The sequence below is a fragment of the Phaethon lepturus genome, unplaced genomic scaffold (genome assembly GCF_000687285.1).
Source record: "Phaethon lepturus isolate BGI_N335 unplaced genomic scaffold, ASM68728v1 scaffold21336, whole genome shotgun sequence".
Classification (NCBI taxonomy): Eukaryota; Metazoa; Chordata; class Aves; order Phaethontiformes; family Phaethontidae; genus Phaethon; species Phaethon lepturus.
Genome location: NW_010545909.1, coordinates 5267 through 23377, shown reverse-complemented (window position 1 = coordinate 23377; position 18111 = coordinate 5267). Strand labels below are relative to the sequence as shown.

At 43.5% G+C, this 18111-nt stretch overlaps 1 protein-coding gene across 1 annotated transcript in view; it reads right to left on the bottom strand.

The window, feature by feature from the left end:
* Positions 1 to 2267: 2267 nt before the first annotated feature.
* The window catches only part of PPME1 (protein phosphatase methylesterase 1), a gene marked incomplete at its 5' end in the record, with an annotated part of 16733 nt that continues 889 nt past the window's right edge, over positions 2268 to 18111 (bottom strand). Inside the window, 12 exons of the mRNA XM_010289129.1 lie at positions 2268 to 2821; positions 4101 to 4168; positions 5231 to 5295; positions 6262 to 6306; positions 7101 to 7230; positions 7962 to 8094; positions 8857 to 8922; positions 9664 to 9754; positions 10288 to 10442; positions 12292 to 12343; positions 12959 to 13016; positions 15885 to 15977. Coding sequence (XP_010287431.1) covers positions 2803 to 2821; positions 4101 to 4168; positions 5231 to 5295; positions 6262 to 6306; positions 7101 to 7230; positions 7962 to 8094; positions 8857 to 8922; positions 9664 to 9754; positions 10288 to 10442; positions 12292 to 12343; positions 12959 to 13016; positions 15885 to 15977 — 975 coding nt within the window. The remainder of the gene's footprint in view (positions 2822 to 4100; positions 4169 to 5230; positions 5296 to 6261; positions 6307 to 7100; positions 7231 to 7961; positions 8095 to 8856; positions 8923 to 9663; positions 9755 to 10287; positions 10443 to 12291; positions 12344 to 12958; positions 13017 to 15884; positions 15978 to 18111) is intronic.

The window sequence follows — 18111 nt, the reverse complement described above, 5'->3', positions numbered from 1 at the left end:
CTTGGGATTTTCCATTGTGAAAGTTTCCACCGAGCCTCAATGCAACCGCTGGAACAAAAGCAAAAGAGATTTCTAAACAATCAAAAGCGCCAGCGTAAAACCAGCATCCTTTCAATTCCGACAGCCGCCTCCCGTTTATAGGCTTTTACACAGAGACAGGACAATGCTGCAGGCTGGGGAAAAATGCACTGAAAAGCTGGCAGCTGTGGGGGGATTTTCTAGATGTCCCCATTTTTCATGAGTCAAAGAGAACATTCCTTCTCTCTGTGGCTACTTTTACCATGGTCTGTGCTATCCTTCATCTAAATAGCATTTATCTCCGCCTGTAGCTCCCTGGAAAGGGAGAAGAAACTCCAACAGGAGCATTAATATTTTTTCAGACAGAAGTACAGCCTCAAAACCGTCCGTGGCTCGACACAGCCGAAAGGAATTCCCCCTCCACCCACCCACGGGCTGTTGCCGCTGTCCCTGCAGTCACCTTTTTCTGAAGGCAGCACTACACGAGTCCCTGCAGGGCCACCTATGCTCCGCAAGTCAGCGCCGAGAGCTTGGCACGGTAAACAGGCTGTTGAAATATTTATTTTTCCACTCACTTCGCAAATGTTAACAACAAAATAGAATTCTGGGGAGCCCGCAGGATTCAGAAACAATCATTCATTTTCCAGTGGTGCTTCTACAGAATACAAAAGTGATTTTCTTTTGCTTTCCATGGAGGGTTGGGTTGGTTGGGTTTTTTTAATCTCTCGCAAACTGTAAAAGCAAATGAAAGGGATAACATGAGAGGCGAACGCAAGGAGTTACCGCAACGAATCACTCCAAGCCAGATCCTCCAAGTTACTTCAGCACGGAGGAATGTGACTTTAGCGAGATCATTCAGGAGTATGACAACAGGCACGTGCTTAACTATCCCATGAAGAGAGACTCTGGACACACACACTGTATTATTTAATCTCTAATAATTTGAACACAGGAGTCATGTGGAAAGGACCGAGAATTTTGCCAATCTTCAGGATACAGCCGGGGCAAGTGCTATTTTGCATCTCCACTACCGAAGATCCATTTAATCCATCAGCAACTGAAACAGGGGTGGACATTACATCAAGGTCACAGTAAACTAATGCAGTAATTGACACGGCGCCTTACGGAGGGAAGCGCCAGGAGCCAGCAATTGCTCTTGTAACACCTGAATGCCGATGGCCAAAGCGCCAGGAGAGAGGAGAGCTCTCTGGAATAAGGCTTTCTTGTCTCTAATTCAGGCATTTCCCACCCTGATGCGTCAGGGAAGGGACACAGAGCAAGGCCACGACTGCCGCGTCCAGGGCTCACATGTAAATGAATCAGAGGCGAGTGGCTCTCCATCAGGGTAAACATCAACGTTAAGCCGGGCTTTGCCAGCTCTTCACACCGTCTCCCTTTGCCCCACCTGCACCTCTCAAACGCCAAGAATTCATGATGGCTCTTGTCACGGGACGTACGCATAGATGCACATCACAGCTCCCAAATCAGGCAAACAACAGAACTATGCCTCAGCAAAACAGCGTTAAAATACTGCTTTCATCATACAGCATCAAGGGGTTACGGACACAAGGCAAAAAAAAATTAAAATTCAGACATCCACCAGCAATATTGAGGAAAACTGCGCCAAAACGTTGTCTGCTCAAGAGTGATTCTTAGGTGAAAGCAATCTGATGAACTGCCTGTGGATAATTTAACCCTGAAGAAAAGCTCTCCGTGTAACTACTGCATTTACATGGAAATATGGAAGGCAGGCAGTGAAACGATCTAGGAAGCGACAGCGAAAACAAGGTCTTTCCTCCAATGCTGGGGCGAGCATAACGCAGCAGCAGCAGCTGCTTACACGTCTGCATCAACATCAGCAGGACTGACTCCAAGCTCTTCCAGGGTTTTATCTACTGCACTTTTTCATCCAAAAGGTGCTGATCTCTGCTCAGTTGTGTGTAGCAGCTACAAGAAGGGAAGCATAAACACAATCCAGGGGCAGAGAACATCCAAACAGGCAAACTGCCTGCAGCGCACGTTGTTACTGCTGCTCTTGGGTCTTCCCCATAAACGCAGGCCCAGAGTCCCCTGCCTGTTATGTCTCTGCAGTAGATGGAGTTACCCAGGCTATTTTTCTCAGTGAGAACTTGAAACAAGTGTTAAGAAAGCTGCAAGACTCTGAAACGGAGCTCACGGTCCCCCCTCGCCTTTTTGTTCTACAGGACTGTCCAACTTTGCACAGGAAAGTAACATCTAGACTGTTCCCGCAGCTTAACTCGTAAGGCTGGCATTGGTGAGATGAAACCTGAGCTCCCAATGAAGCCGATTCCTCGTCTGCTTTAGGGGAAAGAAAGGTGTATATAAAAAAACAAACCTAAGGGGCACTTCAAAGACGATTGGATGATTCCATGGAGAAATCCTGAAGCCTTTGGCTATGCTGCAATGCCCTCGGTGGATCTGGACTGCCAACAGCCCCTTTGCCGTTGGGTCCCAGAAAGCCTGAGAATCGACGGAGATTGGTATGATCAACTACTTGGGATTTCAGGAGGTCTTTCCTTGTGGCAGCAGAGAGGAGCCCACTTCCAAGGGCCTGAAGAGCTTTTCATGGTCTTCAGTACAAGCTGCTTCCCAGCAAGGAAGTCCCTAAGCATTTACACGTTCTGGAGAACTAGTTCTAGGGGATAAATCTCGCACCAACTTCTCACTGCTGCTGAACTGGAGATGAAAGGATATGGATACATCACAGTGGCCTCTGGTGCAGTTTATTTACAACAGGACGCAGTGCTGGAGAACACCAGGGTATTAACAAGCAGGAAACACACTAGGAGGGAAAAAGGAGAGTGGAAGAAAGGTCACACGTTAAAAATCAAGGTATTCTCTGCAGATATTTGACTCTGCGAAACCCTAAATTTAGTTGATTACCCAAGATCAAAGAAGGCCAAAAGGAGTCTATCACGCAGGTTAAAATCAGCATTGATGCATCCAACAATAACTTGTTGCTGTCTATGGCTTAAGGACACAGTAAGGCCAGCAAGCCACCTCATTTTCTTCAAGCCTCTTGGTTTAAAGCTTCTTTTGCTACAACCATAATCGCAGGAGCAACACGTTAGCTCCTTCAAGACTCACTGAGATAGCACAGGTTGCCAAATACATGGTGGCAATTCAACATTACAGTGCAGTGCAGTCCTTTGGTCTTTTCCCTCTCTCACCATTTACACATCAACCTACACTATATCCGTTCATTTGATTTAAAATATGCAGTCCACAGTCCTGCATTTCTACTCTTTCACCCCCAAGGGCACAGGATAAAGGGGGAAAAAAGCAGAAAGAGATCATCCAGCAATACCTCTTTAGCATTGCCAGTCCTACAGCATCCCACTTCGAGCTTTTGTGAAAGAATTCTTAGCTAAAAGCAGGAAGACTTTTCAGGACTGCTTAAGAAACATGCTTATTTTACCATTCACCTGAAAGATGATCCTGAAATAGATTAGTACCTTCTAAGAGGTCTAAGTGTTGGTTTAGTTATTAGCTTTATGGTACTGTAACTAAGACTTTGGGAGTTTTTCCAGTCAACCTTATCAGTCACAGCCGCCGTGTGGCTGATCGCAGAGGCCTGGTTTCTACTGTTCACTGTGATATGAAAACCCATGAGGTAAGTATGGAAAGTCTGCAAAGTGAAGCACACAGCTTTACCTGTCTAATCTCACCAGCATTTCTTGGCCAAAGAAGTGTGGTGCAAGTTGTTTCCAAAACACGGGGCCTTGATTACTTAAATAAAATATTATTTAAACTAAAACCCATAAAACTTGTAATTCTGTCTTCTGGCAGGCTATAAAGAAAGGAATCAGCCAGGGAGGACCTGCTTCGTTCCTCCCCTCCAAGGAAGGAACTTTCATGAACACAAGTTAATAGGCGAGAAGTTTAGAGAGGACACAAACATCAAATGCGTTACTGGCTGTGATTCAAAGCTGTTTGTTTACATGTGGTGTTTAGCATTAAGCTAAAATTCCAACCTCGCACACCGAGAGCCAAACATGCAGGCAGTAAGAGCAAGACCTCTGCTCAAGGACTGCACAGCTCTGGCACCCGCAGAGCCTTACCACTGGAATCCACCGATGGGCTCTGTAAACCTGTGACGGATCAGGAACGTCGCAACAGCTTCAGCAACCTGAGGGAAGGAGGGAAAAAAATCAGTGGGAATTTAAAGGTACACGAAGATAACAAGAAATCCAGTCAGTTTTCAAAGCCTGCAGCATTTCCAAAAACAGTTCATGTCCTCAGGATCCTCTTGCTGAATCAAGTTTGCTCCTTTAAAACTAAGAGCTCTGTATATAAAAAAAGGTACTTTTTATATAAAAAAAACGCTTTTATATAAAATAAAGGAACCACATGCTTCTGCCTTTACTCTGACACTGATCTCACAATCAAGAACCGACCAAATTTTTTCTCCACCTTCTTCAGTAATTCTTAAAGCAATGCCTAAGCTTAGCAAGGAAAAAAGGTCTGGTGAAATCACGATGCAAGTTACTCCTATGAAGAATAAATCAAGACAGTAACCTGAGGGTAATAATACTGCTTAGAATGTATATTAAAAAGAATAACAACTCAGTACGTTTAGATAAACATACTATTTCAGATTGGCAAAGCGAAGCACAGAAAGGCTGAGTTTTAGACTCACAGTGGTCAGTGTAGAACAAGCTTTAAAACCAGACGTGTTTCCAACCACAGGCTCCACTGGCTGCACCACATTCCTGTCTCTGGACACTAACTTCAGCAGTACTCAGAAGCAGCACTGCTCCGTCAGTCTGTAAGCTGTTTCGGCAACATTTGTTTTGTATTTGGAAAATGTGAGCCACCCAACTCAGCAAAACACAGATCAACCCCAAAAGCTGCAGCTTAGTTCAAAGGAGAGTGGAGAACTTCACGAGGAAAGACAGGGAGGATAAATCCACACTCCACATGGTAAGAGCTGGGTATATCACCACTAGCCTGAGAGTTAAACCTGTAATCTAGCCAAGCCCTGTGTCACGTAACATCTTAGCCCAGGCTTTCTAGTCAGCTTAAAAATCCAAGCTGTTTTGTGAATAGCCAGTTAAGGTGTCGTGCCAAAAAATGCTGCTTGAAGTACAATCTCTGCTTCATAGTAAGCAATGGACTCCTTTGCCTTTAAGCTGTGAAGACTGTGACTTATCTAGCTTCTACCGTGGGGTAGTTCATTCACAGGGCTCACCTTGTCTGGAGCATCTTCATGGACTGCATGGCCACACTGCGGGAGGACCTGCATCTGAAACTTCCCTGCGGATCAAGAGAGTCATCACTGGAGCTGCTTTTTAAGTGGTCTTGATTTCTAACAGCAACGGTTTAGGCAAGCAGCTCTTGTGTACACAGGAAACGTCAGACACTGCACCCTTAAGAGCACTGTGAATTTATGAACTCTTCTGAACAGGATCTCACATTCTTTACAAACAAACCTCACTATATGCATCTGGCGAAGAACGACCTGGGAAGGCACAGGAGTCTAGGGCAAACTGTACAATACACACAGCAGACAGTTTCCAAAGAAAGGGAGAAGCGGCTGCTTAATTCATCTTCCCCAGGTGTAACTAGAGCAGGTTCCCGAGAGGTAAAACGAAGCTAAACTTCTTAATGCTTCTCGACACAGGTGAGACTACCTTTCAGAGTTGGAACCATTATCAGATCTACCTTAACGTAATGCTTATCCTGCTACCCAATACTACTTTCCAATATTGGTTGCTCTGGAAATCAATGAAGCTGGGATGGGGAAAAAAAAAACAAGTCCAAAACATTAACGCAGATGCTGAATCTTGGTCTGATGCCTTCCAGAAACACCGCGAGACCAGACAGTTTTGGATGGTCCCAAGTGTTCTAGATAGGAACATCAGGAATGTAGTTAGAAAGGGAAAAAAGAAGCCCTCACAGACAATCATTCTGACCCAAGAGAAGTGTGGCAGTTCCGTTGCTGGAAACATTGAACATCAGACTGAACAAAACCCATGGCAACAGCCCTTCACAACTTCTAATTGAACCTTTCCCTTCTCAACTTCTCCATCTTTCCTACAAGCACAGACAATTAGAGAACACTTTGGGATGGACTGATTCTTTAATGCACATTTGTTTCTATATAGACTGCACCTGGTAAAAGGCCATTCCAGCTATCTCTCGTTCCTGTACCCATAGTAACAAGCTATCATCCAAAAAGAGCATTACAGTAAGGGTAGAGTAACAATATTAAATATTTACCTTGCATCTGTCCAATTGTTAGATCTTTATCCAGCCTGTCAACACCTACAATCAAATAAACAGATGTATTGGAGAAAAGCCAGAGAGAACATGACTGTCTAAGCAGGGCTTTACTTGGTATTTTGAAAGAGACATTTGGCTTGAAAAACACATAAGAAACATCTCTGTCACCCACCACAAGGACATTTCAGTGCTGCACCTCAAGACAGTAATGTGACAGGAAAGAATCCCAGCCAGAAATGCAAGAACACATCCCTCCATACAACTTAAAAGGATATTTATCTTGGTTACACACTGTATTTCCTATTAAGGCACAAAAAGGGCCTACAGCTGGTTGTAGAACATCGATAATTTGGCTTTCAGTTGAAAACATCAAATCACACCCGCATCTGTAGGAAAATATCGTTAGTAGTGGAGTCTGAAGGGCAGCTTAGATCTGTCCTGTTTGCTGCTCTTCCACATCATAGAACAAAACCACCTGTCCAGCAGCAGCAGCAACACATACAGTATGTCATTATGTGCTATTTTGATATTAGAGGCTCGGAACTAATTCCATAGAATCACAGAATCATTAAGGTTGGAAAGGACCTCTAAGATCATTAAATCCAACTGTCAACCCAACACCACCATGCCCACAGCCCAATTCCAGATCGGCACAGATCAAATGGACCGTTTTCTGATATTTCAAGATACACAGAAAAGCCAAGGTGGAAGAGACAGGTTTGCTATTCTCAGAGAAAGACATTAGCCAAACGCTGGCCCTATTCTCTAAAATACAAGTGGGACATCACCGAAGTGAACAGACACTGAACCAAAACAGGACTGGAAGAGACACGTACCAGCTAAAAGCAAAAGCTTTGGAGTTGGACAGCTCAGGAAGAGGTTAGATAAACCCCTGAACCAGCCATCCCAGTACTTTTCTGTTTTTGCCAGTTCAATTCGCCATGTGTATAAGTGCTCCTTCTTTGTCTGCAGGGAGGAGAGAGAGCTCTGCATTAGTGATCAGTAAAACAGCTGAAACAAAACAAACTTGGAGCACTACTTGGAAGCATATATAAAAAATACTGGCTCCCTCTGGTGGATTACACACTTCCAGGGGATGACCCTCCTTGCTCCTAAATTTCTCTCAAAATCACAACCAAAGTACATGAGTAGGGAACAAGAAAGCCAGCAGGAGCTACACCTGTAGATGAAGAGAAGGCTGTAGTTTTCAGGACACTTAATTTGCTATTTTTTACTGGCACAAAGAGCTCAGAAATCGTCTGAACATTCAGGCTTGGCTCTCACTTAGGTGACACAGAAATACAATGGGCTAAGCTGGCTACAATGACTTTCCTCAAGGAATTTACATTCCTAGGTTGCAATTGCCTGTATGACCTCCTGAATGCTACTGTGCCTTGGAAAGAAACAAAAATACCACAAAGACTCGGAAAAGAGCATTCCTCATTCAGGCCCGAAGCCCCATTTCAGGTCCTATGCATTAAATCTGTGAGCACCTCAGGAGAGAAAACCAGACACACACTTTCAGGTAACAGTCCAAGATAGAATCAGTGGCACGAGACAAAGAAAAAAACAAGTCACAATATAAAGTTTTCAGTCCCTGGAATTGCTCCACTTTGTATTAGAACAATTTGGACAACTACTCTTGCAGGGGGGCATCGTGCAAGCACAAGCTGAAAATAAAACAAGAAATTCCCCACCTCTGTGTCATCTTCTTTCTTCCTTTTGTTGACAGAGCCTCCCCCTTCCTCATCCTCTTCCTCCTCCTCCTCTTCTTCAATAATACCCTCCACTATGGCTTTAGGGCATTCAGGACTGGCAGCCCCTTCACACCTGTGAGAAGAAAAGCAGAAACTGATTCCCTGCCAAAACAAAAAAATCCAACCAAGTTTTAACCTAAAGTGGTCAGCAATTTCTCAGACACTGGCTGAAAAAAATCCCCTGAAGTTTAAAAGTAGCTGCGGATGAAAGATAGTCATGACTAGCCACGGGACAAGTGCCTGTGCAGCACATGCATCCCAGTGCAAATAAAAATGCAAACAGCTACTTAGAGGAGGTGGAAATGGTCAAATAATCAACATCAGCTTTTCCTAATGGAGTATGAGGCATTTGTAAAGGCTCCAGGTACGTCAAGGATTAGAGCGGCACAAGCAGGTTACTCTGATCCCCCCAAACCCACCTCAGATCACTCCCGAAAGGCAACAGATAATTAAATCATTTCTAAAAGGAAGTGAAAGATTCCATACCCAGAAGGCCAACCCGACTTAGGGCAAAAGAGGCATCAGATTAACACTTATTTCTTAACATAGGAGGAAACACAGACAAAACAAGGAATACTCAAACAGCAGTAAACTTTTAAAAACACGGCTCTTGGCGGATTTTGCCGCAGGGAAATTCTGGCCATGGCACGTTCTAAGTGCCACAACTATTCAGTGCCGCTGCCAGTATCAACTGTGATCAAATGATAAGAAATTTGTATTTGCTAGAAGAAATTTTCACTTTTAAGTGCATTTACGCTCTGTAGCAATGGTATTGTAAAACAGACAAGATGACTTTAAGAGCTTAAAAAAAAAAAAAAAAAACAAAAACACCTACTGTTTCACTTGACCGACCATAGAAACTCTGGCAGATTCAAGATTTCTTATTTGCCCACTTTTTACACTAGAAAAGAAAAAAATGGAAGGACATAAATAGTCACTAAACAGAATCAGTAACTAGCAGGCCCAGACACAGGAGCAAAAGCCCTTTACAGCTCACGATTTCCCCAAACCATTCCCAAACCTCCTGCTCCCAGCAGGCGTTCGGAGTGCCTCGCGCTACGTGCCGACTTACTCCGACCCCCATTGTCACTGGAACTATGAACTTAAAAGACACGTGGGAGAAGTGGTGTGGGGAAACAGTGAAATAGGGTTACACCCATTTCATTGCAGGGGACAGGGAGAGGGCAGAAACTACATGGGTATTTGGGAACAGAACTGGGCTTTCTGTAGTCCAATCTATAAACTTAACCATGAGGCCTCTCCCTTTCAAACTCAGCTGCCAAATGTGTCAGTAATTCTCGCTGAATCGGAAAGAAGCCTTGTTTCTTACACATGGATGGATGTTTCAAGCTTCTTCTGTAATAGCTGGGACACTTAGAAGGAAGCTGCAATTCACACCATTAAGCTTTCCATCAGCTGAAGCTCTTAGAGGATCCTTCTCCAATGCGTAGCCAACTCCCCCAGGAAATTAATTATCTTTGAGACCTCTCCCTCCCCGTCAAATCAGCCAAGGAACTGGCGACAATGATTGGGGAAGTGAACGCGAAAGGAGAAAACGGACAAATTACATAAACTTTGTTTCCTTCAACAGTCAAGCTACAAAGACAAGGGAATGTGGAGCCCGCAGAAGCCCATGCATTACCTCCACTCAATGGCATTCTCAAGTGACTTGAATGTTTTGGGACGACTCCTTAAGAAGTTCTGCATGCTGTTCAACGCGTCCATGGCTGTACCTAAAACCAAGTATATCACCTTTATGGCATCTGATGAAATAATTGCCACATCCCTCTAGACAGAACTGTCTACCAGGGAACACCCTCAGAGAGAGATGGAGCTCGCTGGGGATTTAATGCTGTTGAGGAAAGTACAGCTTAGTACTCCTAAGCCCAGTCACACCTGCTCCCACATTACAGAATTAATATTTGAACAGGTAGGACATTCAGAAAGTAAGAGATGGCAGTAATCACTCATCAGCACCGTGCATTAAATAAAAAGCCACCCTTCTCCCCGCTAACAAGAAAGCACTGCAAAGAAATTATCAGGAAAATAGCAAACGGAGCGCCCATCTGGGAAAAGCAAAAGGAGGGGTGACACTAGAAAGACTTTTGTGTAGGTAGCATCTGTTCGGAGGAAGGAATTGGCATTGGTTTAAAAACTGGACAAAACTTTCTATATTCAGGGATTTGGGGATGAAAGAAAAAGATCAGTGTGGAAGATGGGCCCCGTCCAAGGGTACAGAAGTCTATCCAAGGGCACACACACTCACCTTCCACAACGTCGATCATGCACAGACCCAGTAAACTTGGCACCAAATTTGCGACCGCCGTGTGTACTGCGATGGCACCCCCCATGCTGTGCCCAATCAGCATGATCGGCGGAGGAAGGTCCCCATACAGAGCTTCAACCACGTTTCCAACGTCTCTGTCAGGTTGAGATACAAGCATGGTCAGCATCTCTACCTTGACACATTTCTGAAGCAGACTGGTACAACGCGAGGAGAAAGTACAGATCCAAGACAGATGTCCGGCTCCAAATCCTGTCTGTACGCTCATTTAACCCACAGGTAACTGAGACAAGTTTATTCTCTTACCACTGCTTGATCTAAGCACCAATACAGGAAATCATTCAAGCCAGTACTTTCCCGAACAATTTCCATTTTTTTATCAGAAAGTGCTCATTTAAAAGGAATCCCTGAAGAGAACATTTTACACTGACATTAGCTGGTGGGAATGTTAAATAAAAGGTGAGAAAAAGCTGTCAAATCCTCTTGCATGGAAGTGTAGACTGAGAAATTTGCCATTCTGAAAGGGGAAACTGTTTGCAATTAGAGGGAAAATAACTGAGCCCTACTGACCAAGGCAAAATAACGGCACGGAGCACAAGCAAAAGGGTTCAGACTCTATGAGCACAGATACTACAAGGCAAGGGGTGATTTCCTCATCCTTTCCATAAGGCACCTACTTTAAACTGAAGCTGTCACTGCAGTAGGTGAAAGCTGGATTCACAAACCTCAAAACAACAGCAGAGCTAACGGCTGGAATCTACTGAAGAGCACTGTAGTTTAAGACACCCAAATTGTCTTTCCTGACTAAAACCATTCAGAGGAACCGGAGACCTGAGTGGTATTGGAAATAGGAAATGGAAAACAAGTCAAAAAAAAAAAAGTTGACCAGCTTGTTTGCTCTGTCAGAGAAAATTGCTTGAGGATTTGACAAAAAAAAATCCAACAAAAAAAACGGTTACAATTTAAGGCTGCCATTTAAACCTATTCAAAAATAATTTTCAAGCTCATTGCTAAAGGACAGAAAGGTTTAAAAACAAAAGGCAACTTGTTTTCCCCCCACAGTAGTGCTGCTCCAGATTTTAAAAATCCTAACCATTTCATACGGCATCTCCTCAGGACAGTAACACATCAGGACCTGACAAGCCATAAGCAGTAGCAATAAGGTACACAATGGAAGTCAGAATACATTTCACACATGGCCTCCCCACAACAAACCAAGTGGATTTGTTCATATGAAGGTTACAAAATCCATCCTGATTTAATTGCAGTCGTAGCAAAGAGTCTCTTTGTACTAAATGTGGACCTAACAGTAATGTGCTTAGCAGTGGGTATTTGCTTTTCTTACAGCTTTGTCAAGAGGGCGATTTGCATCCCAAAGCAGGTCGTGGTAGTCTGAAAAAGCAACTCCCTCCACGCCTGAAAGTCTCGGTCTGTGACCCACACTTTGGGGATGCCGCCAGCCCAAGGTGGGCACGCTCTGAACGTTCGCTCGAGGAGCCGAGGAAGAACCAAACCGGTGATTTCAAGCTAAGATGTCGCAGTCGGTTATGTCTGAGGAAATCATTCCCCTCGTCTTAGGAAGTCTCTAGCAAGCGTTACAGTGCGTTGCAGGTTTGAAGTGTTCACTGCAATGAAGCCACTGATCTTTAAAGCAAGTTTAAAAACTGAGGGCAGCTAGGGAACAACTCCAGTTTGGAACCTGGCTCAGCTGGAAGAGATACAATTTCAAATAAATTTCAAACTGTCTTAGAATGGAAGGAAAATAAGGGATAACTACCAGAATCACGTGAAATGAAACTGTCTTCATAGTATCATAAAGGTTGGCAAAGACCTCTAAGATCATCAAGTCCAACCGCCAAAGGTTGAACCATCCAGCTCCCTTGAATGAAGGTTGTGTGTCCTCAAGTAGTTTATTGTTCAATCAAGGAAAGAAAATAAAGATTTGTGAAAAGAGAAATACCGAAGAGAGAGCATAAGCTTCCTTACTTTGACATAGTTTCTGCAGACAGATCTTCAGGATTCCTAACTTTTGTTTCTCCTGAAAGAACAAAAAAGTTAAGTTCATATAAGCTGAAAAGCTTCAGAGCCCTCAGGACTTTGAGCAGCCACTGTACAAAGCTTTTTGGCACACTTACTAAGAGCCAGCCTACTGCAGTGAACATGAATAATTAAGAAACCCAGAATTAATAGGAACGGTTGGTACTTTATCGCATTATAGCTTACGGGTAGGAAATGCTCCCCATAACTGTTCCATATTTGCAATGTATCCTAAAACTAAAGAACAGACATTACTTCTGCTTGTAAAGAGCACCTATAGATTATGAAACTATAAAGGAGGGGGTTGTGCCAGAATGCAGGAAGGAACAAGTCCGCAAGTCCACCACTGCCTCGCACAAAGGCGCAGGGAGTCCCAGCTTCTGGCACGTGAGGACAGGTGGCTGTGGAGCTCCAGAAGCCACTTTTCCAGCCCTGCTTTTGCATAACAATTGGAATTTGGAATTGGAATTCTTGAAATTGGAATTGCAATGCTTTTGAGTAACAATACCTTAAGGATGCTTTCTTAGTCATCTTGGGAGGGATTCATTATATCTTCCTGAAAAAACGAGAGCGTGTAACATGCTTATGTGATTTTAAATGTATTTATTTTACTTACCATGGCCCCGGAGATCTAAAGCCACAATCCTACACTGAATCCTGTTAATGATTGCAGACTGCAAGAAGGGACAAAGATAATATAATTTGCAAAGTGCCACACCTCACCTACAAAAGGATTAGCAACATTAAGCGCTCCCTGAAACAACAGCAAAGGCTCGGATAGTGCGAGAAAAACCCTCTACTGCCAGCAAAACAGCTGAACCTGGATTGCACGAGGTGTCAGAGGAAGCAAGCAAGAATATTCCATATAAACTATCCTTAATTAACCAAAGCTCCATCCTTTCTAGCATTGTTCACGCCGTCTCCGAGGACATTTATTTCACTGTGCGTAAGACAGGACTCGTGTTTTCTAGGATAATGAGTACAAGCTCTGTAGCACCTCTGAAAACTGAAACGCAGCAGTGGGATTGCAGCCACCAAAGTAATGCCCCCCTTCCCCAAGCCCCCCTAATTACAAAATTAGCGTTGGCTACACAACAGAGATGAAGCAGCTCAGCTATGCAGCAGACAGGAAGCAGCTGCTTTGCAGCACACATTCAATTTGCTCTCAAAGAACAGCATTTTAAAGTAATGCTGAAATGTACCAAAATTGCTTAATCCAAAGGGGTCAGGGGGAACAAGTGAGGAATCTTTTTAAAGTGAGGCAGGGCTGCAATATGATTATGGCTCGTTTGTCCCTGACAGCTCCATTTATGTAAGCTACTTCAGGAATCACAGCGATTAAGTGGCATTCCTTGTTGAAAGGAAGATTTTTGTGTTAAGGGATCATTGATTATTTAAATAACAGTCCTGCAGGAGTGGGGGAATTTCTTGAGATTTACAAAACCACCTACATAATGGGCAGAGATCTGGAAGCTACCCCGTCCTCATATTTTGATTGTTCAGCTATTCAAGTCCTGAATGACTGTAGCAGTTGCTCTCCCAAAACCCACTGAATCCACAGGTTAATATATTAGAGCCCCTAAAGACATGCTGAAACCTCAATCTGCGAGGTGCTTATGCACCTAAGCAATAATTTAACTAGTCAGATGAGAAGTCTGCTGCTAAAAATCAAACTACTGTCAGTAGGGAGCAAGGAAAGAGGATCATCTCAACATGATGTGAGAGAATGGGAAGCTTTCTGGTGCCCTGAGTTTTATCCAAACCACAGTACTTTTGCCAGGAGAAGTACAAACACATCATCCAGGACGTTACCAGGTCAATAAGCAAAATAAGACAGAAGCATGTCGCTCCTGCAGGCTGTTATTTTATTTATAGATTGTTACTCTCAGTGCTTCCCAATTTTGTTTTCTTCTTGGTTTTTGTGGGGAAACGTTCTTTGGTTGTTTTGGGTTTTTTTTTGGTTCTGGTTCATCCTAAACATTTAACACTTGATTGCTTAGGGCAAACTTTCATTTCAAAATGCCCAAAGGAAATAATTCTATAGCAGCCACAGAAAGGCACGAGCTAACTGCTGTGGTAGTTTCTTTCTCCAGATCCAGGCTCAAGTGCAAGGCATAAATCTGTGTGAATCTTGTGTATGAACTTTGTTAATTGCTAACAGTAAAGTTAGTAACTGTAAGGCAGGGTGTTATAACTGCAATCACTCTGCTAAATTCAACTCTGGAGTTTTTTAAATGTAAAAAAGGTACTGGCAAGCTATTAGAGCTCTAGAGGGGGTGGAAGTGTCTTGTTAAGAAGCCCTTTCCTTAAGTCAGAAAAATGGGACTTCATACCTCTGCCTCCAGTGAAAAGCGGTGACCTTCCTTGTATCTGTTTAAGGCACTTGTATACTGTAACAAAACCACTAACTGGCAGAGGAAAAGACATCCGTCCATCTTGGCAACTAATGAGCTACAAGCAAGTAACTACAGGATTTAGTAAGACAGAGATTTAAGACTTAAAGTTCAACAGTTTTAGAAGAGCCCTATCTGCATCAGTCTCTGGTAAGCTAAAGTTACAAATGAACTGTTAGGTGTAAAACTACTATTCAATACCAAAACTACAGCCCAGTTGGCAAAGTATTTTTCTAATGTGTCCCATTACAATTCCAGACGGTTTATGATCACACCATCAGCATTACTCAACAGTAGTCATGTTGGGAATTCAAGAGCAGTTGGTAGTGACTCTTCCAAAATGTTCATTCTCGTTACTCATTTGAATCTCTGCTGAAAGGTTAAGTGCTCTACAGCCCACCAAACTCCTAAAAGGTAACAAATATGGGCACAGGGGAGATGTAGAGACTATATCTGTCCAGTCGCACTTCCATGAAAGTCATCCTACAGCATCCGTCAAGGGCACTAGACAGCTCAAAGAGTTCCTGGATTAAAAAGGTCCCAAATAAAAATCACACACCACAAGTGATTTTACTTTACTTGAAATCCTTTAGACGATTTCTTCCTTAACTCCCTTTATTTTTTAAAAAGGAATGGGTGGGAAGGAGGAATTTTGGTTTGGTCAGTCCCCACGCTCACTCCTATTGACACCCCCTCAGTTCGTGTTTCAGAGAGTTGCTTGAGCAGCAAATGAGATTTCTCAATAAACAGGACCTCAATCATGCAAAGATAATATTATTTCGATGAGATAAAGCTGTTGAACTTTCACTAGTAGTCATGAAAAAGCAGCCTTCCGAAAAAAAATGGATATGCTTATGATGAGAAATGTCTTTGGCATTTCATTAAAACATGCAAGCTATTTGGCAGATGTAGTCTTGGTTACTGCTGATAATTAAAACCTTGTCGACAAACCTTTGCGTGTGCTTTGCCTATTTAATATACACACTGACAGCGAAATATTTAGAAGACTGGAGTGTCCAGGTGTGCACCAGGACAGATTTCTGAATTGATTTTCCTGTGCTGAACATAGCTGAATGGTTAGTTGCCTTCCACACTCAGATGACTATATTTGCATATATATACACTTCTATAAAGCAGCAGCTTACTTACAGTAAATACAGCCCAGGAAAGAGCGGAATGGCCTCCACCGTGTAACAGCAGTAAGACAGGTCCCTCCAATCCGCTTTTGTAAATTCGAAAAGTGTATGAACAGTTAAGGACATTTCATAGCGTTATTTGAAGTTACTTAGCTGAATGTATTTTGGAGTCTGCAATACCCCACAGTGTTTTGTTTCTACTGCGGTGTACCTGAAGCCTCATTTCTCCCTCTGATCAACAGGCATGTGCAAGCATAACCTGGACAAAACCTAACACACTTTATTTAAGCTTCAAGAGTTATTTTCCCACTGCCCAGGTCTTCTCCCTGTTATCCATGCATCTCATGCCAATACTCTTTTCCCCCTGTGCACAACAGTGAAATGCACAACTAAGAGAAAAAACAAACCAGGATCAGCATTCACTTCAGAGCATGTAATTTTGATTTGGTGTATTTTCTTATTACTTCCGAGGAAAAATGTCAGATAAGCCAGTAAACAAGATTTTAAAGACAATATAATTACTCTCTGGAAGTAATTATATTGTTATTATTATATAATATATATTATTATACACAGCAAAGATGCTTCACTAGGGTAGCTAAGTTCCTTTATAGTATATATTTAGATACAGAAAAATCAGTTTAACTATCACTAAAAACAACGTCACTTAGGGAAAGGCACACAACTGGGAGTTGTGAGATCTGTGTTCAGTGCCCAAAACTGTGACCAACAGATCACACCAGTCACTTCACCTCCTTCCGCTGTTCCTCCGTTCTTGGGGTGGACAAAAGCGATCCTCTGAATTTAACCGTGCTCACTGCAGTTGGTGATGAGGCTGTTTTTCTGCTGAATACTGCAGTGCCCTTTGCATCTGCTGGTTGCAAAGAGTTCATGCAGGTGCTTTCTAGGCAGTTACAGTGAGCTGTGTCAGCTTAATACAGTTTCATCAGCTGGGGTTTGTTCACACAAAGAGATCTGATGAAGCACTAACATGTAGCTGGGGCAGAACAGTGGGCACCACCTCCATTCGTTAATTCATCTGCTTCCACAGTACACATCTGTCCACAGCATTTCATACAGGAGCTCAAGCTTCTGTTAGAGGTTATAGGTAGCACAATAAATCCCAAACAACTAAGATTTACTTAAATTTTGGAGGCCTATGTATACCACCTATCCCGAGAGGTCCGTTTATCATTTTTATGTTACTATTTATGAAGCCTCAGGGGTGTGCACAGCCCTTACATCAAAGGTAGACAAGGTGCACGTGATGAAGAATTGACAGGATCAACTGGAAAAATGCAGTTAATAAACACAAAATAATGACAAGATGAGCAAAACAACAAGGAGGGAGAATTTTTCTCATTTCAAAGCATCACATCCTACTGGCATTAGAGAAGTAGTTACTGGCATTAGAGAAGTAATTACTGAATTGGTATTAGGAGAGAAATAGCTTGAAAGTTTGGGTTTTCTAATGGCCAAAGTAGAATATGCATGCTTAAAACCTATGCAAGTATTTAAACTACAATGCTGTGTTATTTAAACACTTATAAAAATGTTTTCATTTTGTAATTAGGCCAAAAGACCTGGAAGTACCTTCTAAACCGGCTTTTGTCAGAGCTGTAGGCAGAGGTAGGACGGCTGGGAAGTCTCGTCCCAGTGCCTTCACACACTGCACTTGGTGGGTGCTCCCAGTTAGCAAATGGCCTGGCTACAACAGCGGTTTCAGCACATCAAGAGGATGACTGCCATCAGCTGGATTAAACCATAACTGGAAGACTGGCAGAGAGGAGTTAGCTTGAAAAAAAGTATAAAAGAAACTATAAAGATTTTGCACTCGCAGCCCAGAAGCCAACCGTGTCCTGGGCTGCCCCCAAAGCCGCATGGCCAGCAGGGCGAGGGAGGGGATTCTGCCCCTCTGCCCCGCTCGGGGGAGACCCCCCTGCAGGGCTGCGTCCAGCTCTGGAGCCCTCGGCACCTGGACACGGACCTGCTGGAGCAGGGCCAGAGGAGGCCCCAGCACCGCTCCGAGGGCTGGAACAGCTCTGCCGGGAGGACAGGCTGGGAGAGCTGGGGGGGCTCAGCCTGGAGCAGAGAAGGCTCCGGGGAGACCTTCCTGCAGCTGCCAGGGCTGAGAGGGGCTGAGGAGAAAGATGGGGACAGACTTTTTAGCAGGGCCTGTAGCGATAGGACAAGGGGTAACGGTTTTAAACTAAAAGAGGGCAGATTTAGACTAGATCTAA